This window comes from Phalacrocorax carbo, chromosome 14 (genome assembly GCF_963921805.1).
Source record: "Phalacrocorax carbo chromosome 14, bPhaCar2.1, whole genome shotgun sequence".
NCBI classification, from domain to species: Eukaryota; Metazoa; Chordata; class Aves; order Suliformes; family Phalacrocoracidae; genus Phalacrocorax; species Phalacrocorax carbo.
In genome coordinates, this window is record NC_087526.1 from 11,316,874 (window position 1) to 11,342,320 (window position 25,447).

At 50.2% G+C, this 25,447-nt stretch overlaps 1 protein-coding gene across 1 annotated transcript; it reads right to left on the reverse strand.

Moving 5' to 3' along the window:
- Nucleotides 1–1,603: 1,603 nt before the first annotated feature.
- On the reverse strand, nt 1,604–23,237 carry ADA (adenosine deaminase). Its single transcript, XM_064465711.1, has 11 exons — nt 23,160–23,237; nt 15,744–15,805; nt 12,371–12,493; nt 12,085–12,228; nt 11,150–11,265; nt 9,026–9,150; nt 6,479–6,550; nt 6,097–6,198; nt 5,302–5,369; nt 4,686–4,815; nt 1,604–3,390 (listed from the first exon to the last, which is right to left on the reverse strand). The coding sequence occupies exons 1-11, from the start codon at nt 23,193–23,195 to the stop codon at nt 3,289–3,291; spliced, it is 1,080 nt and encodes a 359-aa protein (XP_064321781.1). The 5' UTR covers nt 23,196–23,237; the 3' UTR covers nt 1,604–3,288.
- Between the last annotated feature and the right edge of the window lie 2,210 nt (nt 23,238–25,447).

Here is a 25,447-nt window from a genome sequence, read left to right on the forward strand (position 1 = left end):
TTCAGGTAGTTGCGAGAAGGTCTCCCCTCAGCCCCCTCTTCTCCAGGCTAAACACCCCCAGCTCCCTCAGCCGCTCCCCATCAGACCCTTCACCAGTTTTGTTGCCCTTCTCTGGACACGCTCCAGCAACCTGATGCTCTTCTTGTCCTGAGGGGCCCAAAACTGAACACAGTATCTGAGATGTGGCCTCACCAGGGCCGAGCCCAGGGGCCCCATCCCTGCCCGGCTCCTGCTGGCCACCCCAGTGCTGACACAACCCCGGGGGCTGGTGGCCTCCTTGGCTGTCAGCCAGCACCCCCAGGGCCTTTTCCGCCGGGCAGCTTTCCAGCCCCTCTGCCCCAAGTCCGTAGTGTTGCAGGGGGGTTTTGTGGCTCAAGTGCAGGACCCAGCACAGCCTTGTTGAACGCCATACAGTTGGCCTGAGCCCATCAATCCAGGCTGTCCAGAGCCCTCTGCAGAGCAGATCAACACTCCTGCCCACCTTGGTGTCACCTGCAAACTGACTGAGGGTGCACTCGATCCCCTCATCCAGATCATTGATAAAGATATTAAACAGGACTGGCCCCAACGCTGAGCCCTGGGGAACCCCACTTGCGACCAGCCACCAACTCAATTTAGCTCCATTCACCACAACTCTTTGGGCCCAGCCATCCAGCCAGTTTTTTACCCAATGAAGAGTATACCTGCAGGTTCTCCTGGGCTTGGCTGACCACACAGTTGGATATTTAAGCCCCCTTTCCAGCTCTCTTCACTGACACGGAACAGTATTCTTGGCTAATGCTGACACAAAGAAAGCCTAAAGGCAATGCAGAGAGACTGTGCACCACGCAAGACCTCCAGCAGTCAAACATGGGCTAATATTAGGTCTCCCTGGTCAGAAAATATCTGTTCCAGAATTATATTTAGGCAGATGATTAGGGACCGGTTGGCCAGCCACCCTTGGAGGACAGGCGAGGGGTATCAGGTTCCCCCTGCAAGGTAAAGAGCCAGGTCAGCTGCCATTGCCGATTGCGCTGAAGGACCAAGGGCGCTGGCTTAATCCAGCCACATCCTGACTTGCAAAGCTGCTGAGCACGTGGATGCAGGTATCAAAAATAGTTTACAATAGTTTTTTCCCATCCCCTGCGTCAGGGATGCTGAGAGCGAGAAGTGGCACAGCCTGGGCTGCCTGGCTGTTGGACTGCACTGTCAGCGCAGGCAGGGAGTGTTTGCTGAAAGACTTCAGTGCTCATTTAGAGTTTCAGGTGGTCTGGCATGCCCCTACGTTCAACTGAAATGATGGGCTTGCAGCTGCTCCTAGCGGTGAGATACATGTCCCTTTGATTACCGAAGGGAAAAGGACATGTGAGGTTGGAACAACCTGCATCCATAAATCCAACTTGCCTGTCTAGCAAGGGAGCAGGGGCACCTTCCCTCTGGCTTGCCCTGCGTTAACTTTCAAAGTGCTCTGACCTGGCAACAGGAGAAGGCAGGAATTGGGCTGCCAAAGCCAACATCACAGCTACTGATTAACCCTCATGCTCTAGCAGGGCTAGGATGGCTCACGTTGTGGACCACGGACCACGATTCCTAACAGTCTTTCTTGAACAGAAAGGCAAGAGGATTTATCTTTTAATATAAATGTATTATTTTGTTAAATAGGATTAACAATCAACTGTCCAAGAATCCAAACAAGCAGCTCTTCTTCAGATACAATTTTTGCAGAAAAATCACACAAAAAATCCTGTCTCTTACTGCAATCCTGTTCTTAAAAGTGATGCTTTATCATTTGCTTTATAAAAGTAAGAAATTCTCTCTCTCATATCCATCTACCTAGCTATATATATACGTGTATATATGTATAATGTACTTCAGAGATGAGGCTTTTTACTCAGAAGACAAATATGGAATCCCAGAAAGAATGGAAATACTCCCAGCATGCAGTTGCTGCTGGCTGAGACAGGAGCAGCATCACACACTGTCTGTGGTAATGGTAACCACGGCCCCTTGTCAAAAGCAAATGGTACAGTATTGTACAGTTGTACCAAACCCAACGTTTTGGTACAGTATCTTTGGAGTAAGCATCTTGGCAGATACCTGGGATGCTAAAGCACACTACACACTCACATAAGAAAATTATAGGCCTTCTAGATGCGAGGCTCTATTGCATATTAAGTAAAAATATTATAATGCACCAAAATTGCTTAGGAATTTTGGTGAATATTTCTGTATAAATTCTCCACCAAACTGAAGATCTGACTTATAGCCAGTGCTGAGTGAGAGAAGCAATTCAGATGGCACCTGAGTCAACATGTGACATTGGGCCCTAGCTGATTAATTTACTATTCAGTTTTAATAGCGCCTAAAGATTACATCAAGTCAGGAAGAGGGCAACATGGTTAAAACAAACAATCAATCATGGTTTTTCCAAGTCCTAAACAAAGTTAGAGGAAGAGAAAATTGCAGTTGACAGAAATTCTCCAGGATGAGAACAAAACTGGGAAAAGTCCCAGAAGGCAGATTTTGGCCCAGAAATGGTAAAAATATGTTCCAACTTTCTATGCATCGTCATGGCCAGCTCTTAGCAAAGCTGGAGCCTGAGCCCAAGATGTGTGCTTCTGCAGCTGTGACATTGGGTGGCCTGATACATGGGAGTCCTTATCTGAGAAAGGATGCAAAAAATCTCTTTTTTTTTTTTGAATGCCCGTCAGAGCTGTGCATGGGCATGAGCACTAGCTTCCAGCCTGTTCTTGTTCCTGTCTTTCTAGTACAAGACTAACCCTGGGTAAATACAGCTGTGGCCAAACCTTCCTAACCACACACATGGGACTAAAGCCGCTGTTTCTGCAGTGCCTGCTCGCTCCCCGTCAGCACTAACACACCTTTACCAGGCCACAGTCACAGTTAAAGGTGGCTATGTCTGCACTGCAGACAAGGCCTAGGCAGGTCAGTGGGGCAGGACAGATAAAGCAGGGGAAGAGGAAAAAACAAAAGCAGGGGAAGTTCTGTTTGCACTTGCAGTACAGAAAGACTGGCAGATGGAGAACAGAGTCTGGCCAGGAGGCAATTTCAGTCTGCTTGCACAACAGCAAGATAGGAAGCTGGGCATCCATTTGCAAGAGAGTTTGTGGGGGTATAGGTAGGTGTATGTGATAGCTTGATTCTGCTTAGCACTGTAAGGGTTAACACAGGGGTGCCAGTAATAGAGGCTGACTCCAGGCACCTTCTCCCAGTGCTCCCACTAACACAGGGGAGAGTCAAGCACGCATGAAGAAGGGCCACCGCTCCATGCTGGCTCACAGGGATGGGTCACGATGCATTGGGGACCATCCCATAGGCTTCATACAGCGTGTTCAGCAGTTCCTGCTTTTCCTTCTCAGGTAAGAAGCTGGACTGAGCTGCGTTGATGTTCTGCAGAGGGGTAACACAACGGAGACATTAAGACACATCAGACATGAACACATGGTTGTGCACGTACCAACATCTGGCTCTGAGCAGCTGCAGGCAAGGGAGAGTATTAACTTTCCATTCCAAGATTCATTTCCACAGACTCATTTTACAGGGCAACTGTTCTGCCCATCACTAGAAACAGTCCCAAGAGGGGGAGGCAGGCACAAGTAAAGGTCTTTAAATACTCTGGAGTTTTTAGGATGTGGACTTTAGACCCGCTCCTACACTCCCAGCTCCCCTTTGGACAAGAGCCTCTCCCGGCACGGTGGTGTTGGCAGCCTGATGCGCTGCTGCTGAGACACAGCCTGGCTGTGCAATGTAACCTGCTTGTCCATCTTGTGCAGGGACTTCTATTACACAGGAACAACCTGGCTTTTCCAAAAGCAGGAGAGGACAGCTGGCAGCAGAACAGCTGTGGATCCAGGATCCCAGAGCTTAGAGCTGTCCTTATTCCCCCTTCCAGACCCAGAGACTGATGTCTGTAGGAGAAAGGGACTTGTTCCTCCAGCCAGTGCTGAGAGCAGGACCAATCCCCTCTTGTAAAGTGCATCCTGCACCTCTCAATCCAAGTAAGTATCTCTGGTGAAAGTGCCGAGCATGACTCTCAATGCAAACCAGAAAAAATGTGCTTGGTAGCCCGGTAAGTCAGACTCCCAACAGTTATCCTGTCTTTCCGTCTTGGGTAAGTAATTAGAAAATCAAAGATTAAAGCCAGTTTTCAGGACGTAACCAAGACACATAAATGACTGTGTGCAAAACTGAAGCCAGCAGTCACTGTGTTTCCAGCTCAGTTGTTGCATACTCGTAACATGTGCAAGAACTGCAAGCACTTTTGTAGCTGCTGAATCTTGCTAACTTTTGGGCCAGGCCTTGAAATAACCTACACGTTATTCCAAATCCAAGGCGGGGGGGGTGGGGGGGAACCCCAAACAAAAAGGAAAGCAACAGGCACCTTCCTTCCTGCTCAGATCTTCAGTGGACAATTTCCACTCTGACCTGTTCCCTGTAAAGCCCAAAGCAGTCAGCCCAAGTGCCGCAGCCCCCGCAGAGCCCCCTGCACTCAGAACCCCCTGCTCCCGCAGCGCTCCCACCATCCCCTCCAGCCAGCTCAGCAGCCACCCTCAGCCTCTCGCTTACAAGGCCAGTGAAGGATTTTCTGATTTCTGTTGAAAACTCTTCGACTTTTAAAGAAAAACAGCAGGTTGTTCTGGGCTGCACTTGGACATCAGCAGAGCATCCAGCCAAAGCTGACTTACCACTCTCTTGAACTCCTCTTCAGTGAAGCCCATGTAGTCCTTCACTATGCTGTAATCCTTGTCAATATTGGAGTTAAAGATGAGGGGATCATCTGTGTTTATAGAGTAGTTGGCACGATCCTTCCTAAATCTGTAAGGAAATCAGGTTGAACTGGTGGGTAAAACACTGGATATGGGACTGGTCATGCACTTCTCAGGGTACAATGCAGTAAAAGGGAAGACCTTGCAGCTGTCCCTGCAGCTTGCATTGCTGGACACAAACACAGGGCTCGGCTTGTCTCACTACTGCTCTGCATCAATCAGCTTCTCCAGTGGAGAGAGGAGCAAAGCATCAGGGTGTCTCTTGCTCAGAGGTTCAGCAACCTCAGCTCTCACCCACAAACTCGGGCTAATGGCCAGTGTGCAGCATCTCACGCCCCACAGCTTGGAGCGGGGGCAGGAGGGACAGGACAGCCTCCCCAAGGGACCCCTGTGCCCCCTCCAGCTGCACCGGGCCCCTCTGTGCCAAAGGACGAGCATGTACCACATTTTCATGTTACCTTTGTAAAGCAATAAGGCAGCTATAATCAACCCAAATTCTGGTTATTTAAGATTGCACATGGTTGAGAAGTCTTACTGTGCTACTGGGTGTTTCCCAAAGTCTGGAAGACACGCTCCAGTGAGATAACTGGACCAAGGGCAGACCTGTTTGGGGGAGTTAAACACGAAAACCAGAATCAGCCACACAGATCTGAAGTCCAGCTGCGTACACAGATAGCTGAGCACTCTGGCAAAACCAGATACAGGTTTAGAGCTTTGTTCACAGCTACCCCTCAGCGTTACACTGATGGACTGGTGCACATCCCAAGACACAGATGCAAAGATCCCACAGCCTGTGTGACAGCGGCAGGAAGCAGTGGGATACTTCCCATGGCCAGTCAGCCACCATACATGTGTTGAACACAGTTAAACCAATGGCATTAATTACATACATATTTCATATGTTAGTTGGATATAGCCATTCTGGGGAAAAGCCAAAAGAAATCTGCCCATGCACAGTAATTCTCAGGCACTTCCACCCTCCACTCAGACAGGCTTTGGTAGAACAGCCCGCTTTGCAGGCTTGAGGTATATAAATTAGCGAACAAGCTGCCCAAAATTTATCCTCAGGCAGAACAGGCTCCATTTCTGTCTGCTACACACCTCCTACAGGCTGCTGCGCTTGCAGCAAAGATCCCACCACACCGCCAGGTGTTACCACCATTTTTGCTGTGGAGCTTTAGTCATCCAGGTTCAATGGCAACATCACCATAAACATGGTCAGCACTCGGGGTCAGGTTGTGTGCCTGGCTGTAGCACAGCCCAAGTGAGGGCTGGTTTTCCACTTGGGCAGCAGCTACCTAGCTGTCACCCGCCCACCACACATCCTTACCTCAAAATGCATCTTTGTTCTCAACAGCTCCTTGTACAGCTCAGGGTCCTCCAGGACATGGTAGCCATGGCCAATGCGCTCGGCCTTCAGGAGATAAACTGCCTAGAGAGCACAGGAAAACTACGTACAGCCTCCAAGCACCAGCTCAGCTCCTGCCTGCCCAGAGATCCCTGCCCCACCATGGGCACAGCCTGCACCACTCAGCCACGTCCAGGGCAATCCTTCTCTGAGCTGCCGGGGCCAGATCTCTGCCTGGGTCCCCGATGTTTGCTCTGCTGTACATACAGAGAGGACTCGGGCTCCTCTCTCCCTGGTGCAGGGGATGCAGGGGCATTTCCCACCCCTGCCCCTCTCTCTGCCCTGAGCCAGGAGCTCCTCATACCTCCTTGATCCTGGCAGGCGGGCCGGCCTCCCCAGCATGGACAGTACGATGAATCCCACATCTTTCAGCTTCCTGCAAAGCAAGGGAAGACACGCTCCTGTCCCATCATCTGCAGCAAGGTCAGCAAACCCCTGGGCCAGTACTGCTCTCAGGGGCACAGCAAGCAACAGGTCTCTGCATGAAGAGCCCCCAAACCACGAGCCCCACTGCCTGCGAGTTGCATGCTCTGCTGTAGCACTGACTGCAAGACAAGAGCTCAGTAATGCCAGAAGCGGAGGAACTTAGAAAGCCTGGTTACCTTCCCCTGGAGCCCAGCCAGCCTCCTCCAGGGTCTTTTAATACTGGGTGAGCTCACCACTGTCTCCTCTCCAGACAGCAACAAGCTTGAAGCTCTCCTTCCTTCACCCACTCGCCCTTCTGCATGAGCCTTGCAGCAATTCCCATCTTTGCAATTTCTACCCTTTTAGCCCACTGCAGCCAAGTGGGAGAATTTAAAAGCCCCCAGGGCAGAGATGAAGTGATACTTAGAGGGGGTAAGGACGAAAGCAGCCCAGCTGGGAGGACCCTAGGGGTGCAGCTTTGGGGGCATTTCAAAATGCTCCCTCATGGCCACCCCAAAATCCTTTGCCAGGACAGCCACAGACGACCTGGGCTTTGGGAAGCCTTGCAGCCTCACGGGAAGCCTGGCTTCTGCCTTGCTGGAGAAGGGCCACCCAGCCAGCAGCAGCACGCAGGCTGCAAGTCTCATCTTGCAGCAGACATTCTTCCCGGGCACTCCTTCAGGGCTTTTCACTCATTTTTTTTTTTTTTCCCCCAGTTACTTAGTTTTCAGCTCCTCCTGTGCTGCACGCCCAGGCCCTGTGAAGGTCAGGCCAGGCTCTGCCTGGGATGTCAACAGAAAAGCCCTGTGTGCATTGACCTGAAAGGCACTTTGTGCTTCCTACATTTAAGTGTTGTTTTTTCCCAAACAGCTAATTTTTGACACTTTTAAAAACAAAAAAAAATCCCTCTGGGCGAAGTACCAGGCCAAGAAGAGAGACAGACTCACATCAGCACAGACATTTTCCACTTGTTTCTACACACAGTAAAAAGAAACCAGAAACCCCCCCACCTCACCCCAAGACAGGCATCCCTAACTATCCCAGCAGGAGCTGGGGATACAGCAGCAGGGTCAGGAAAAGCACTGCACTGGGACCCCTCCCCACTGACCCTCCTGGCTGCTGAAGCCTGAGCCCCTCCATCCAGGAGAGAGCTTGTCTCGAATGTCCATCCACAGGCATATCTTTCCTGGAGTACTTTAATCCCTTTTTCAACCCATTGGTCTGAGAACATATGATGCTTCCCTTGGCTTCTTCTCCAAAGGTTCCTGCTTCGTTGGACATGGTGGTCTTAAGACCCTTGGCTCTACACTTCCCAGTGCTCCTCCATAGCCAGCAGCCACAGTCAAGTTTTCACCCTTATCTGCTCTTTCCCCTGCAACAGCCCCGAGAGCTCCCAGGCAGAATGTGCCTGCCCAAGGGACATCACAAGTCTCTCTGATTTCCCTGGATGCATTACATACTCCATGGAGTGTAGCAGCAGCATTTATGGGGATGTACGTCCCTGCCACGCAGGCCAAGAGGGGCCAATGGTCAGGAGCAGGGTTTGCTTCAGCATCTCAGTGACTGAGCGAGCCCCCAGCACAGCGACACGATCCATCCTTCAGATGGAGGAGTCTGTACCTGGGTGCTCCTGGCACAGCAGTGCAGGATGTGACGCACCCACATGTCCGATAATAAAACCCTGTGCCCGCATCTCAGTTTATAACCACTTGGTTCACCCAGCGTGGCACAGTAGCACAGGCAGACCTTGTATCGGCTCCTGCTGACAGGGACAAAGACCTCAAGAAAGCCCTGTGTTGTTTCAGCCCCGAGTGCTGCTTGCAAACCACCGTCCTTTTTGTCAGGGATGATGCACAACCTCCTCTCCCACGGATGCAGGGGACCAACAACCCCAAACTCCCACTGGCAAAGAGAATTGAGGGGAGAAGCTTCCCCTTTGAGCCACTGCAAAGTGCTGAGGTCTGGTGAGAGTCTCAGACCAGGCTCCTGAAGCCATTCCTGCATTTGCATTTGAGATGATCAGATAAAAGCACTTCAAACATGCAGCTTCTTTGCTCCTCGGGTGATTTCTGCCAGACTGGAAAGGCCAGTCTCTTCCACCCTAGGCAGTAGTTTCCCAGAGCCCCAAGAGCAGATCCCAGCCAAGAGCAGCAGGGTGCTGCTGGGGGGACACAGGCTCCATGTAATTCCCATTGCACTCGGTGCTATAGGGTAGCACACCAAGCTCCAGCTCTCTAAGGCCATGTTCAAGCAATGATTCCTAAATGACTAATGGCAGGCAATATAAACTAATACTTTTGCTATTTAACAGAATGCTTAATAGCTGCAACAAATCAAGCCATCCCAGCTGTTTGCAGTCGGAATAACATACCGCGTGTCCCCTCACGCATGTGCCCTCAATATATGTTTTTCTCATAATTTCTTTTAAGCAGCATATTAAACAAACCTCATAAGCTGCCTTATGCTCGGAGAAATCTTCTGTCTTCAGGGACTCATCTCCAGCCAGGTCGATGGCCACCACAGAGTTGTTTCGATACTTCTTGCAGAGCTCCACCACCTCCAGAGACCAGCCTGGAAGAGACAGCGCCAGGGTTCAGGAGAAAGGATTGGTAAGAGTCACACATTCAGCATTTTTCTAAACAAATCCTTGTCCTATAACTAGAAGGCTAGAGCTATTTTCTTTGGTCTTTCCTAAAGTTTGATGCTCAGAAAGAAAGTTAACAAACTCCTAGAAAGCTCTGCCATCTTCAGGCAAATAAAAGCTGCCAACTGATCAGTCCATTGTCAATCAAAGGGTAATAAAATGCATTTACCAGCTATAAAGCTGCCCTCATCATGTTTTTCTACTCACTTTTGGCAGGGAAAAAAAAAGAAAAAGGATGCTACTCCTGGTGGGAAGAAGCTGGTCAGCCTCCTGGAAGGCTGACCTTTAACACTTGCAGCCTTATCTTTTTTAGTATCAGTGAGAAAGAGTAACAAGTGGCCAACAGCTACTTTGGAGTTATCTCTGATCAGGATAGAGGATAACCTCTGAGAAAGGACATGCATCTACTAGCTCATATAGCACTTACCCTTTAGCAAAAAGGCCAAGAAACAGAGATAAATGGTAGTGCTAATAATAAACAAGCATCTGCTGTGAACATACAATCCCAAAATCATAGGAACACATATGAAAACGTATGCAATTTCACCTTTTTTCATCAGTTTACAACTCACTGGGTTAGAGCCATTATTTTATTAACAAGTTTAATATGAGCTAGTTCTGGCTGGCATCTCTGCCTTCCTCTCAACAGTTCATAAATTACAAGGTAGCTTCTCACTGTGCAGCAATCCCGAATGCAGCGCTAAAGACTTGTATCGAGTGCATCACTGGCTCTGTGTAAGAGCTGGTGTGCTGGGCCACAGGCACGAGAATGCCAACTCAGTTGTTCGCAGGGCTGTGCAAGCACACGCTGTATATGCCCTCAGGTACTCCCACCACTTTCTGCCTTCACTACTTCGGCGTTGGTAGGGACTGTAACTGCCTTACAGCTTTCCAGTGTCTACAAAGACAAAAAAAGTTTTCTTCCTAGAAACAGAAATTTAAGGGTCAAGTTTTCAAAGTATTGTTTGGGGTTGATTGGGCAGGAAGGAAAAACCCCACTCTCAAATGTCCCAGTTTCCAAGAATATAATTTTTCACATTTCTAGACACAGATTAACCATGTATTTATTAGCAAAAATCTTTCCACCATCTACCCCACTAAGCCTACACAAAACTTTTGTGAGATATGAAGATATTCATAACAGTCTTCACAAAGAAGAACTACTGTCATACAACCTCACTCTGACTGCATCTTTCCCTAGAGGAAGATGCTCACAGAAGTCAGCAGCCCAATGAAACACCAGAAATTGGGTTTTCTTCCTATTTTGAGTCACAGCACCTGTTACCATTGAAGTTCAGAGTTGCTGATTTTATTAAAAAAAACGTTTTATATCTGTGACTAAAGTGTATTTTGCTTGTGTTTTCAGCTTAAACCAGCAGATACTGCAGCCATGGCTTACCCATGGTCCAGGCTAACGAAGGAGTATGCTGCTGTGGCAGCACCACCATGAGCAGGGAAAGCATGAGATCTCATGCCTGGTCTTCCTCCCATGACTGTTAGCTCTTGGACCCACCACACAGGCATGGCAGATGCAACTGCTCACTGTGGCAACAGCTTCAACTGGTCCAAAGAGAGCTCCAGCCTTTGGGCAGGGAGCGAGGTACGAGAAGAAATCACACCTCCCCCTGGAGAGGATGGAAGAGTCCACTTTGTCTGTCTAGCAAGACCTTTCAGATACTGGCTGTACCCACAGGCCCCCACTCTTGCATCTAGCTGACCCTTTCCCCATAGTGAAGGAAGCAGAGGACCCCCACCAAGAAAAAAAACCAAACTCCTCCTCAGCACTGTCTGGTCCCGCACCAGACCCAGGGCCACAGGACTGGGGCTTTCCCTGCATTTCTGCAGAGACCTGAACCCAGGGGACGTCACCCCCCGCCACGCGTCAGGGAAGGGGAGCAGAGCAGCAGGGGAGCTGCAATACATTACTTGGCATATGGCGCATGCAGCATAGAATAGACCTGGCTTTGATGCGGAAATCCCTTTCTCCATCCTGTAGTCCCTGATTTACGAGGTTAACGACTTCGTCTGGAGTGAGGTCTCCCCTGCAGAGAAGAAGAGACATCAGCGAGAGGTTGGACACCTGCCGGGGAAGCAGGCAGGAGCTGCAGGTCCAGCCCAGCATCCCCACGGGACACCGCACGCAAAACCCAGCCTGGCCGGGGTCCCACTTGCCTTAACATCCAGAGGAGCCCAATGAGACTGCCAGAGCTGAAGAGCACCTTTTACACCCATGCTATGCCCAGATTTACCAGGTGTTGGGCACAAAAGCATGCAAAGATATTAGTAAGGTTTAGAAAGCCCAGGGAACCAGATGCCAAGCCTGCCCGAGCAGAGGAACCCTCTCTTTGCCAGATCATCTCATTAGGGCACATAACTGCCTGCAGCCAGGCAGGGGCAAGCACGGGGGCTCAATGTTCATCACAGCACATTTTGCAAGGGGCCACAGAACCCAGCACTGATTTAATCAGAGGCACACATCACAGCGGGGATGACAGGTAAAGAAGGGACTGGATTGTCAGCCCCCCCCAACATTGCTCACCACTTCTGCTAACTCAAATTCACATTTTGTGGGCAGGCAATCCACGCCTGAACACTACTTTCCCTTACACAGAGATTGGCTCCAGCCAGTTTAAGCAGAGGTGCTCTGCACATGCAGAATTAGGTGCCCAAAGCAAAGGACATTAAAACATAGCAACATGCAGATATATTATAAGAGGAAAACTCCTATTGATGGGGAAGAGATGTGGAAGAGCGCTGGCGCTCGCTGTGTTGGAGGAAAAAGGAAGTTTGGTTACACCGAGCTGGCTTCTCCATGCCTGACCGGCCGCCCACCAGGTCCCCCACACAGCAGGATCACTTACTGGGTTTGGCCCCAGGGGATGGGATCCACACAGCAGTTGGCCAGGAGGTGAGGGCTGTACCGGACCTCCACGTAGATGACGCCTTCTTTTGCTTTTGTTTCCACAAGCTCATAGGCAATCCTCCTCACTGCCTCACGGTCACCCCTGCAGGGACAGCAGTGGGACCCGTCATCGGGATTTGTCATCCTTGGGGCACACTGGGGATGGGTGAGGTGACCTCCAAGGCTGAGCAACATTAGCCATGGGGTCCTGGTTGAAGGGGAAGAAGCAAAACTGGGGTGCTTACGCAATGGCAGGCATGTAGTGATTAAACTTCTCTAGAAATTGGGTAATTGTCAATGGTGTTTTGTAGCTGACATGCTTCAGGAGGTCATCAACAGTGCTGCCAGGGAGAGGAACCCCTCTTTTCCTGGAAGTGAAGCCACATGTTAGTGATGGGGAAGGCTATTACATTTTTAATCTGTCCATTTCATACAGCAATCATGTCCCAAGCTGGCAGTGTTAACCTCCATTTCTTCACAGAGAAGATATGGCACATGTTGTCCTTCCAAAATCTCCTTCCAGATGCAGCTCTGAATCTCACTGGGGAGGAAAGCAATCCAAAATACAGGCAAATCACAAACAAATCAAAATACAAGCCCAGAACACAATTTAAGCTTAAGAAGGAGTTCATCTAAAGGGGCTCTGGATTATTTCTCAGCACCTCCTAGTCCTAGTAGCAGCAATGCCAAAGAATTACCAAAATTATTTAGAGAAGTTAATTTCCACTTACGCAGGCTCAAAGGCTTGAAACCCCCCCCAGTCATTTGCAGGCACAGAATCACGTGCACAGAAGTGTTGCGGCTCACGGGTTTGTTTAATGCTGGCAGCTCCTGCGAGCAAGCCAGTTCCCAAGCCAAATATCGTGGTGGCATCTTCTCTGATACGGACACCTCCCAAACAGCAGCCCCAACAGCAGCTCTCACCAAAGGGATGGAGATGGTAAAGCCCACCTAAACTCTTCCAAGAGGGAAGAAGCTGTTTGTCCCTGGAGTCCCGGGTGGGTGGAGGTGTCCCTGGTGGGGTGACAGCCAGGCTTGAGGGGGCTGCCAGCCAAGGATGCTGCACATTTCCTGGGCAGGCTTTGCCACCCCCACTCCAGAGGCTGTCACTCCGCCTGTGAATGCCAACCTAAATTAGGAATAATAACTAGTCATTTGTTTTTAATCCTCTTTCCTGCCACAATAAATTACAGCCGATTGATGGATCTCTCTGCTAATGGAGAGAAAAACACCACAAACAGCTTTAGCATCCCAATGCCAGCAGCCATCCTGATGAGCAGACCACAGGGGAATCAGCCCAAAGAACCCCGCTCCTGGGCCCAGTAAACATTGCTCATTCCCTGCTCAGGCAGGAAGGAAGCCAGCCCCATGCTCAGCCTTCACACACAATCTGCTCAGATTAAGTTGCTGGCACTCTTGCAAGGGACATTCATCACCGCCAAGGCATCGGTTTTCCTCCCCGCCTTGCCCTTTCCATGGCACTGACACATTGGTCTCTGTTCCAAGAACCGACCTGCATCTTCCTCCACCTGCCCAGGGAAAGTTTCCTACAGCCAAGCCATTTCCCTGATGTTCTCCACGTGCTTCCCAAAGGATTGCCTCTGCACAGCCAGCAGCAACAGCGCTTTGGGATGATCCACAGCGCAGAGATGCTAGAGCCAGGTCTCTCACTGAGGGGTCCAGTGGATCTTGCCACCATGACTTTGGGAGCTGCTGCTGCCCCATCCAACCTACCTGGTAGCTGGGGGCCTTCCTGCAGCAAAGCTGCCCCAGGGGAACATGCTCATGTCCACCAGCACCTCAGCGTCCTGCCCAGAGCTATCCCCAGCCACTGGCAGCACCACACACACCATCCCACCGCAGACAGGGCGCCTCTCCTGGGGATGCCCAGTCCCAAGAGGGGTCTGCCATGGCTCTCAACCCTTCGGCTGGGCAGGGTGGACGTAAAGCCTGACCCAGACCTTGCCAGAATTGGAGCCAAAGCTTCTAAAAACAGCAGAGTTCAGCTACTGCCCAAGGGGGCTTGTGCATCCCAGCAGCTTCAAGTTATTTGTATGTGGTCAGCCACCACCTGGCAAATTTATTTCCAGCTCTTTACCTTTAAAAATAGACTACAAACAGCTTTCTTTGTCCAGGGTGAGGTTATTAAGGCAGTCCCCTACAGCCTCCTATGCTGCCCTATTGCTTCTACATTTGTGTGAATGCTAGTTTTAGAGCCCATGAATAGCACAGCCTTGCTCCACCCAAGGGCTGGCAGCTCTGGGGGCTTCCAGGGCTGTTTAAAAATAAGAGGGAACTCTGCACATGCTCAGGCAACAAAGGTTTCTGCCCTAAGCAACAAAGAGGCACAGATCATCAGGTGGCTGGTGTCTCCTGGGCTTCAGGGCTCCTACAACCCTCCTGAGGAACTACACTGGCATTTGTCCTTTGCTGGTAGCAGGGACCCAGCAGAGCCCCAGGGAGTCAGCACCGACTCTTCCATCCACTGGGCTGCAGGGCTGGAATACAAGTCCCACCAGTGGCATGGGCAGAGCCAGCAGGAACTCAGCTCACTGCACCAGTGTCCTGCAACGAACAATATGGACATCTCTGATCCACCTTTACTCTGCCTGCACTGCAAAAATGTATGGTCACTCCCGGCAGAAAAAGCTACTTTAGAGAGAGTATTTCCCCCTACAATCACATTGCCTTGGAGTCTGCTGGGCTCACAGGATGCCAGAACCACTCCCCATCCTCCTCAGAACCGCTTTCCTCCCCAAAGTACCAGAGTTGTACCTAAGAGCTGTTTCCTGAAATCAATAAGCATGCCACTTTCTTGATCTCAGAGTATCTGCTAGTCTTCATCAGCTTTTTCATTAGTGACAGCTGGACAGAGTCTTAAGTTTCTTTTGCTTACGACTGCACAGCCAGGTCCTTGCACCAGTTAATAATTCACCCTGCTGCTCCCCGTGCAAATTACACTAAAGCAAGAAGATGCACGTGAGCTCTGTCAAGGAAACAACCTCTCTAAGTCACTGCCAAGTGCCTTCCTGGGTGACCCTCACACAAGCATGACGCCTTGACTGCTAGCACCAGGCAGACAGTCTGCGGTTCAAAGGCTCGCAACAGCAGGGCAGGGAGGAGCACCCAAGCTGGTTTTTCCTCCCAGGACTCTGGTACAGCACCACCACCGAGAAGATGCTTCCAGCCTGCTTTCATTTAACTTGCTTTAACAATTAGGAATGTGGAAAAAGAAACAAGAATACACTGACTCTGCCACTTCCTAGGTACACTTCAAAGGCAGACAGCTCTGTTTATGAGACATCTTCTGTACTTTTCTCACTGTGGCTCCTCTTAGCTTGCCTGGCTCATGGGACTGATGACCACCTTGCTCACGCTCCTGCTACCAGTGCAGCCCTGCTGCAACATCGCCTTTTGGGGTGTGCTCAATATCCTCACACCGCGCAGCCAGAGGACTCGCCTGTGCAGAGGTGAGACCAGCACCAGCCAGGGAGAGAGCTTTCCCAGCCCGCCAGCACAAGCTCTTCTGGCACAGAACTGGACAAGCAGAAGGCACGGGAGTAGGGACTGATGCTTTTGGACTGCAGTTCCCAGAGTTTTCTTCCCCCCACAACTCACCTGCCAAAGTGCAAGATTGTTTCTGGTCGAATGGCTCCATCTAGGTGGACATGAAGTTCAACCTGCAATAAGATAAGAGATTAGTGAGGTACTCGTAGAGCTCCAGCAGAAGTTGAGAGATAAGCAGCTGGTGCTAAAGCAGGTATAAATGCAGCCAGTACAGGGACAAAGCCATGACAAGAAAGCACAAAAAACATTTTTAAAACACCATAATTACAAAGTTTATTTTTCAATATCTAAGTATTGTCTAAATATTTTCTTATTGCTGCTGCAGCTCACACATTTAATGGATCTTTAGAAGTTTATTCTGTTTCTAGTAATCTTCAGGAACTGCCCTATCCATATTTAGCTTGCGTGGTTTGCAGTTTGGGAAGGGTGAAAACACCAAACCCCAAGCACCTTCGCTTCCCAGCTTGCTCCTTCTTGAATTCACAGACAAGACACCCAAGCATCAATTAATTTGCTAAAAATCATTACACAAAAACTTTGACCTTACTTCTAAGAATCAGCTCCTGATATATTGTTAATTACTTGGTATTATCAGAGCATTCAGGCTTTCTAATCCTATACGTGGAGTCAGTCCCACGGTACAAGCTGATGTAAAAATTAAGAAGAATAAGAGTTACCCTGTAGAGCCAACAACTCATTAAAAATGGGACCGTAACTCAGATCTCTTTGCCCTGAAACCCTGTTTCCCGATTATTGCTGAAAAAACAGATTTTGGAGAAAGAGCCCCAGAAAAGCAAAAGCAAGCTTTTTCCATTAGGCAGCTGGGGCTTTTGCAGGAACATGACAAATGTAATCTGGAAGTCAAACTGGGATGGAAAATATTAGCTGTAAGATGTTTCAGCTAGATCTTCATATTTCCAGAACTGTTTTCTTTTAAGCAATGGAATAGCCTACAAAATATTTATTTATTTTAATTTTATTTTTTAATGAAATGGTGGAGCAGCAACTTAATACACAAAGTTCTTGTTAGTTATGACATTGTGCAAATTATCCTGTGTAGATGATTGCTGCAGGATGCTGAGGGTAAGAATTGGGTAGGATTCAGAAGAGGACTGGATTTTTGCACGGATAACTAAACTGCCCAGGGTTACTAATTAGAACCCACAAACCCTCTGGTGTCAGGGTATGTATCAAACAACAACTACGAGGAGCTGGAAGAAAAATGAGTGAGTGGTCCCTATAAGCAGAGCAATGCGTAACTGTCCACCTCAAGATCCTTTGACTCTCCTCTGAAGCATCTGTGAACAGCTGACATGAGCTCAGCACCGCTGGCCCAGCAACCAGTGCCAGGCTGGCATTGCCCATCTCTGGGACAAGCACTGATGCCCATGAGCTTGTTCCCATCCCCACTGCCTCCTGCAGCCGTAGATGCCTGCCACGCAGGCAGAGGCACCCATCTTCTGACGCACGGCCAGGGTTTTCATTGACTGCTTGTGCTGCAAAAGGCCATTGTTGCTGAGGTGGGTTTGGGCCACCTGCATAAGATGGCCATGAAGCTACCACTGAAACGTGCACTTGTGGCATGTAAAATGCAGCTGCCAAGCTCAGGGAAGCCTGAGCTACTGACCCTGCACCATTCCAATCAGCTGGCCCAGGGGTCATGAATAACCCCACAGACACCACTGCTAGCAGGTTGTAAAAAGATATCCCTGTCATTTTTCCTACCCTTAAGACATTATCTGAATCTACAGGGATGAGGATTTTAAAAGGGCAAAACCCAACCGTTCCTCCCACCTTGAGTTACGCAATCTTGCTTATGAGGACTAAATGTCCTGAGAAGCAGCAGATAAAATAACAGACTATGGACATCTGGACGCCTGGCATGTTTTCTACTCTCGAGCTCCAATTCCTATTTCAAAACCATGAAGCTCCATTCCTTGAGGTTTTCAACAGCCCTTATGACCTTCTGATGGCGTTTCAGGCTTGAAACTTACTTATGCTGGATGTAAGAACCAAGCAACCCAAACCTAGGGAGCTCTTCTCACTGCAACCATTTCTCAAGCATTTCCTGCAAGAACATCCCAACATGACACTTCCATCAATGCAAAAGCAAATTCAGTGGTGTCTTTCATCCACACATGCCACCTCCTTCTGTCACTACTGCAGGCAAGATGCTTGTAAACCAGCAAGGTTCCTCTCCAACACCAGCAACAGGCTCTTCCTCCTCTGCCATGCATCTCTTTGGGTCTGGAGGGACCTAAAATAAGTGCTAAGAAACTCTTGTGCCATGTTGCTCAATGCAAGAAGTTGTGGGGTTCCTCAGGGTGAGTGCCTGCGGGGGTTGTTTTCTGCAGCTGAGAACTAATCTATGCTACTCAGATTACCAAAGGACATTCAAGTGAAGAAGTAAAGGTGTGCCTACAAGAGTCTCCACCAAGAGCCGGCCCTAGATAAGGATGCAATCAGCAGAGGACAACCAAGCAGCTCACCGCCCCCAGGCGCCTTGCTCGCAAACCCTGCGGGTTTCCAGGTCTGTGGGAGGCTGCTCGCTGCAGATTACACTTCAGCTCTCTTCCTGAGTGTTTGTTTTGGGTAAGCACAGCACAAGACTTTTCCAGATACAAGTGGGTGACATGACCTTGCTTTAAGTCAAGGAAAGTACCCAGATAAAGATGAAAGAATTTTCTCTGAACTGCGGCTCCAGGAGGTAATGCCTGAGCAAGCAGAAATAAGGTGAACGCAGGAGCCCAGCACCTCTTCCAGGGCTCTGCTCCTCAGCACACAGAGGTCCACTGACACATGGTCTCCCACCCCAAACCCTCGGGTTTATTGCGTGCAGAGATTAAATAGAGATTGCAACACTTGGTCCAGGACCCCAACATGCCAGGACCAGCGATGCCTTCCTTTCTCACAGCAAACCTGGATGTTGTAACATTCGTTCCGATGAAGAACAATAAAGCAGCAGAGCTCTGAAATGCCGTCCTGGGACGGGAGCACTGCTCTTCCCCCAGCTGCAGTGAGGACCCTCAGGACCACCTTTGGAGGGGGCTCAGCACAGTGTAGGCACCCATCAGCCCTTCTTCTGTGCCTCTACAGCACTGCAGCTGAGAGCAAGCTCACTGAGTGCCAGCCAGTGCGTCAAAAAACCATAGTGCAATTCAAGAAAATCTCCAAGTTTTACTAAAGAGCTGTTGAAAGCCAGAGAGATTAGTTCAAAAGACATACCTGGCCATCGATTTTGCATCCTCGGCACAAGCAACCCCCAGCAAGGCTGTCAAAGCAAGTCAAGCGCTTTCCATTTTTATGCAAAAAAAGTTTTAGCTCAACCACAGCACAAGGCTTGTTAGTGCAGATACCACAAAGTCAGTTCAGTTTTAAAAAAAGAAGTTCTAAGAGCTCTGGCTTGACTTTTCTCTTCTGAAAATATTGTAATGTTTTCTTTGAAACTTAATAAGCTTCAAAAGTAAATTCAAACGCAAAATGAAGTACTGCAAACAAGTATGTTCCGTTCAAAGATCAAGTCTGATTATTTTCAATTTAGTGAAATTAAGGGGAAAAAGTTAACCAAACATTCAAAGTATTTTCAGCTACAGTCAAGCCAACAGAATTTCTCTATCACTCTACGGTTTGCTCAGCAGACCACAGCAGAACAGTTAACTGTTCAGTCTGCCTATTATGTGGCATAAAAAGTACCATCCAAGCTAAGGGAATTTCTGTGTTAGGTGGCTTTAGGGTCTTTTAAAAAAATATATAAAATGAACAAAGTCAGCCCTAACACCATGGTAAAAGTAGCACCAACCTCACTTTTTATTTTGACGGCTTCCAGTAGATGTTAATAGATAATCCAGGCAGACGCTAAAGCTGCACCATTTAAAAACCCTTAGCAGTGACTTTGCCCGGGATTATTTATCAGCACATTAAAAGGTGATAAAGTTCACTCCATTGAACTCAATAACTGAAAACTAGAGTGATTACAGCTGTCATTTGTCAATTGTTAGATACATGTGGCAGGAAAATGTTAATAGCAAAATTCAGCAAGAGATAAGATGAATGCCAATCACTGCAACAAGATCGGTGTTCCCCAAATGCCAGTTTTAAAGCGCGCAGTCAGGAGCAAAGTTATCCTCATCATAAACTCACCACAAACACTCAATTAGAAGAGGTGAGAGTGGATCAAGAGGGACGTGAAGTGGAAGAGGTACAGTATTATCCTCAAACCTGACGACACCCACAAATGCATTTTGGAGATGAATCTGCCATATGCTTTAAGGTTTGGGCCTTCAAAAGAGAAACGTGGGGGACTACAAGACCCAGCCACTGCTCCACTGCAAGAAATATTTATGCTTTCTAGAGAAGCATTCATATGATACGTGGCTTTGGTGACTGAGAAGGATGCTCCTGTGCTGAGCAGCCTTTAGTACCATTCCTCCCAGCACCAACTACTCAGCCTCTACCGACCTCAGTACAGGGCTCCTGGTGCCATTAATAGGTGATGGTGGCTCCGTGTCACCCTCCCACAGGGACAGCTCCCATGGGGTGGCAGGGTCATATGTGTCGTCCCCCCCGAGGCGTCACAGACCTCACCCCAACACGTGGCTAGAACGAGGCAACGCTTTGGAGCAATAAACAGACTCCTTGCACTTCGAGCAGTGCCAAGCCAGCCTCTTACTGCTATCAGTTTAACAAGTGGAGCCAGGATGGTTATGTGAGAGCGTGCCTGCAGAGCGTTACTGAAGGTATGAGTATGTGCATCACTGCATAAGGTACGGCTGAGTTCAATGCAGCCTCATCAGCACCTGGCTTTGACCCATGCCAGGCTGGTCAGGGGTCAGGTTGTGCACGAGAAGTGGATCAACTGAAGAACATCCTCGGCACACCCTCATGCACCTGCACTCCCCACAATAAGGATCACCTTTTTAAATTCTTGGGGGTTTTTTAAGTCTTGCACCCAGGGCAAATACCTGTACTAGTGGCTCGACCCAGATGGGCAGGTCTGTCTCGAGCATGGGGGTGCTGCAGTGTTACAGGTAGCAGGGCAGAAGCCCACCCAAACTCCCCTGGGTACAGCCAGTGCTCTGCAGCAGAGCAGGCACCTTCGGTGCCATCTGGATTCGGTCACCAGGCGCTCTCCTAACCATTGACGGGACACACAGAGCTACAGCCAGTTCTGGCCACCTCTCCTGATTCCCAGATACGAAGGACATGTCACAGACAATGGCCTCCCTCTGGACAGGGACAGGCTCCAAAATGCCATGACACACACAGCATGCCCTGGGAGGGCTTGAGGGAACACCTGCCCAATGCAACCTGAGCTCATTTTGGAAAGAAGCATCCACCAGCAGAGCTACACCAGCTGCTGGGAGGGTGTGGGCCTGACCCCAGAAGCCCCCATTCCCATCCTGCTCCCCGCAATGCAGCTCAAGGCATGTGGGAGCCACAGGAGAAGAGAATCACACATCCCAAAGCTCCCGACCTAAGGCTGTCCTGCAGGGAGGGGAGCCAGCAGTGAGCGAGGACACTGTCTCTGCTCTGGTTGTGGAGAAAAGACGGAAGAGGATGATGGCCAGCATCCAAGGAATGGCAGTCTCTTCTGCTCTTTTATGGCCTACTATAAGGAGGGTTCAAAGTCGCCCTCCAGCAACCCCAGCAGCACCCTGTTCGTCCACTGCAGCAGCCACAACACAGCGAGTTCCCAAAAAACATGGAGACTGCCCCAGCCCCATGTTCAGCTGGGGCTCAAAGCTGCTCCAGTTACCCAGAAACATCTCTAGAACACAGAACTGATCATTCCCAATGGCAGAGGGTCCAGGGGAATCAACAGGGCTCATTAACTGACTTCAGACACGGTTTTTTTTTCCCCCCCAAGCCTGACTTAGCAGGTTCGCACAACTGAAAGGGACTGCCTGACTCAGGAAAACCAGTCTCATAACTGTCAGCAACCAGACAACAGAAACCTGATCTTAGTGGTCAAACCCTGCACGTTTTTTCCTAGGACTCTCTCTTCAGCATCACGCTCTCACACTCACTGGAGAAGTAGGAAGAAGCACGAGTGAAAGAAGAACTTAACTTGCTTCTCTCAGCCAAAAGTTTAAAATCACTGGAGTGAACCATCGGTGTTTGTTCCTAGTGGAGCTGACAGAACACCAACACCTCTCAAAATTGAAGTAGCCTTAAAAAGGCTTTAACCATTAGCAGATGTCAGTGCTCCCTGGATTTTGGTATCAAGGTTTGCCTACTATTGCATGGGTCATCTTCACCAAGAGGGAAGCCTCACACAGTGATGGAATGAAGCACGAATCAGACCTATGCATGCAGGCTTTTCCAAACACACTAGATGTTTCTGGTACAAGCTCAAACTGAGAAATAAATGGTTTGGGAGTGGTAGGACATTCAAACAGTGGCCAACAAAAACCCTTCTGGGTTTTAGGAGGCAATCTTCTTCCCTGGGAAAGCCGCACACCGTTGCCACCACTTGGGTTGTCCCAGAGCGGGACCACCACGACCCTCACATCACTTTTCTGGGTCTCCTCTGCCCCGGCCCCTCGCTGCCCACCAAGAGCCCAGCCCCACCTGGCAGCCAGGCAGAGAAAACTGGCTCCCCGTACGCCAGCTGAGCCAGACCACAATAGCTGAGCTGCCCTGCTGCAAAGGCAGCGCTCTGCCATCATATACAGGGCTATTGCTAACCACAGCTGTTCTGCCTGCTTCCTTTGCAACGTTTTTATAATCTGATTAACAAACACGTTACTGAGTGGTCCTACTTGAGATGTATTTATACAGCACCCTCTGGACTGGAGCACCCCCTGAGAGCAGTCACGGAGACAGTATCTTGGGTATCTGAGGAATAACTGACCCAAATGTTTAAGAGGTCCCCCTCCCCACATACACACAAAACCCAACAAAACACGAAAAAAATTACCAAAAAATAAAACAACAAAACCAAACCCCCAAACGAAGCAAACAAACTAAGAGACAAAACGGTTGTTCAGTAGACCAAGGCAGCAGCTGGAGAGCCGCAGCCGCCGGGCTCCCCACGCCCAGCCCTGCCCCAGCGCGGAGGAGCCCAGGGACCCCGGCTGGGCGCTGGGGTGTCCCGGCGGCGGGGAGCGGGACCAGCACCGCCCCGGCGCCGGGGCGGCCGGGACACCACGCGGGCAGCTCCTGCGTGTCCCCGCGGGGAGCACCGGGCCGGGGCGGCGCAGAGCCGGGCTCGTACCGCCGAGAGACACCTCGGGGCTCTCCCTCACGGCTCAGCCGCCGTGCCCCGGGCCGTGCCCCGGCGCCCACCCCGGTGCACGCCGCCTCCGCCCCGGGGCACGACCCGGCTCTCACGCCGGGTGCACGTGCGGCGGCTCGGCTCCGGTGCGCGGTGCCTCACCCCCAGGGCACGTCCCGGGGCACAGCACCTCAGCCCCGGTGCCTGTCCCGGGGCACAGCCCGGCGCCTTCGGCAGCGCTACCCCCTCACCTTGGGGTCCCCGAAGACACGCAACCTCTGCTCCATGATGCTGCTGCCGATGCCGCTGCCGTCGCCCCTGCCTTTGCCCCTGCCAGCCCCGCCCCCTGCCGGCCCCGCCCCCTGCCGGCCCCGCCCCCTGCCGGCCCCGCCCCGCCCCTGCGCAGCGCCGAGCACCGCGGCCACCTGCTGCCACCCCGAGCTCCCGAGATCCCGCCCGGTAATGCGCCCCCACCGCCGCTCCAGTTTCCTTCAGGAGCCAAAAGCCCGGGCGGAGTCCCTCCTCCTCCTCCTCCTCCTCCCGGGTAGCATAAAAGGAAAATATAACACGATAAAACAACAGCTTAGCTCGTAGGACTGGAATGCTCTCTCCAGCTTTGATTGCAGTCCTAAGCCAACGCAACAATATTTTTTTTAACCTAGAAAGGACTTAGCTGTTCAGCTTCAGAGCAAGCAGCCCTCACCCCCTTTCCTGCTCATAAAGCTGCTGCTCGGTGACTCGCTTGTTTTGTCTGATGGCTTTTTGGACTTGTTTGGTCCATCGTACACCTGCTTTCAGCTCCTGCAAACTCACGCTCAGCGTTTCATTTCTTATTTTTAGTGACCTAGACACGTTTTACTCTGCTCCTCTGCCTCCTGCCTTCCTCTCCCCTAGGTGAAGCAATTGGCAGCCCATGTCGCTGAGAGACAGTGGTGCAGAAAGTCCTGCTCCTCCCCACTGAGCATGGCTTCCGTGGTACTGGAGAAAGCAGAACTTCCAGCCACTCCAGTCTTGAAGCACCCACAAAAGTCACACCCATTTACCTACAGGCAAATCTGCAAGGTGGAACCACTCACCAGAGTCAGCTTTGAGGAACATCCCTCGGGTCCTTGTGCAGCCCTGGGTGAGATGAGATCCAAGCTGTTTCCAAAATCACTGCAGAGCCAAGGACCGCAGTTTTGTTCTGCATGACTGGAGGTCACCTGCCCAGGTGAGGCCATCCCCAGAGCACAGGCCAGGTCTGCGGGGATCCTTGGAAATGAAAACCACTGTATCAATGTAAAATATTATTTTATTATTACTCTGGCATGTGAGCAGAGAAAGCACTTGGGGCTGTGGTGTGAATGCTACTACAAATCGTTCAAAAATAAAGTCTCCTCTTCTATTTCCCCAGCTGTGTTTACACCAGAGCGACACTGTTTGTGGAAGCTGGCAGTGGGGAATTAGCTACACTGAAGCCCTGCCTGCAGGAACAGGAGGGCTGGGCGCTCCTCCAGCCCTGCGCTGTCACAGCCACACTATCACCCCAGCAAGGTGGCACGAAACAGCCCAAGGGAGTGAGCAGCCCTGAAGGTGGGGGCTGCAACCTGGTGCCAAGCATTGCTTAGTCAATACGAAACATGCTGCACTCGTTGCTCCACAGGGAAATGTCACCAGCACCCCTTGTCACTCTTCCCCAGCTTTGCCATGAGAGCAGTGATGGAATTTCTGCTGCAAAGCCAAGTAATCATTGAGAAAACAGCAGTTTTTCAGCTCGAATCCCAAGGTCATTTGGGTATGTGCACTGCAGCGGAGCCCGTGGGAAAAGCACACGGCTTGGCTGGGGAGGCAAGTTCATCAACATGTTCTCTTTCATTAAGTACCACCTTTCAGAGATGCCCTGACTGTGTCCATAATGTAGAGATGAAAGCACATTAGCCACAGTTAACTGGCAAAAATATTCTTTACAAAAAAGTGACTGGCAGGGGAAAGTAACTGTTAGCTGCCAAGCACAGTGCCAGCACTGCTCAGGGCTTTCAGGAGCCTGTGGGATGGAGCAGCACCATGGGAAACCAGTCGGAATAAGCAGCAGGTATTTTCTGCACTAAAACTCGTGATTTCTGGAGTCATCAAAAGGTGACAGGCTCCCAAAGCTTTGCAAGCACTGAATCTGGGTAAAACTCTTCTGCATGCGTACAGAGGGTCTCAGCAGAAATAAAATGCTTGAGTGTGCAAATTAGCAACTGGGTGTTAAACTGTCCCTGGGCAAGGTAAGCTCTGGCTCACAAGGGCCATTTCACCTCCACATCACAGGCTTTTTCAGCAGCTACTTGAAAAGCATCTATTTTGCCTGGAGAATGTCCCACAGCATCACACGTTTGAGATCTGACTTCTGCTTCAAAGCAACTATAGCATAAATGGTCCCAGTGTGAATACATGGTACTGTCTAATGGTCTTCCATGGGCACAGTCTTGCTCGATGTGTCATCCACACTGGGAGGACAGCAGTCACTTAGAGCCTTTATTTGCGATTAAAGAAAATTGCAAGGTAAAAATAGCAT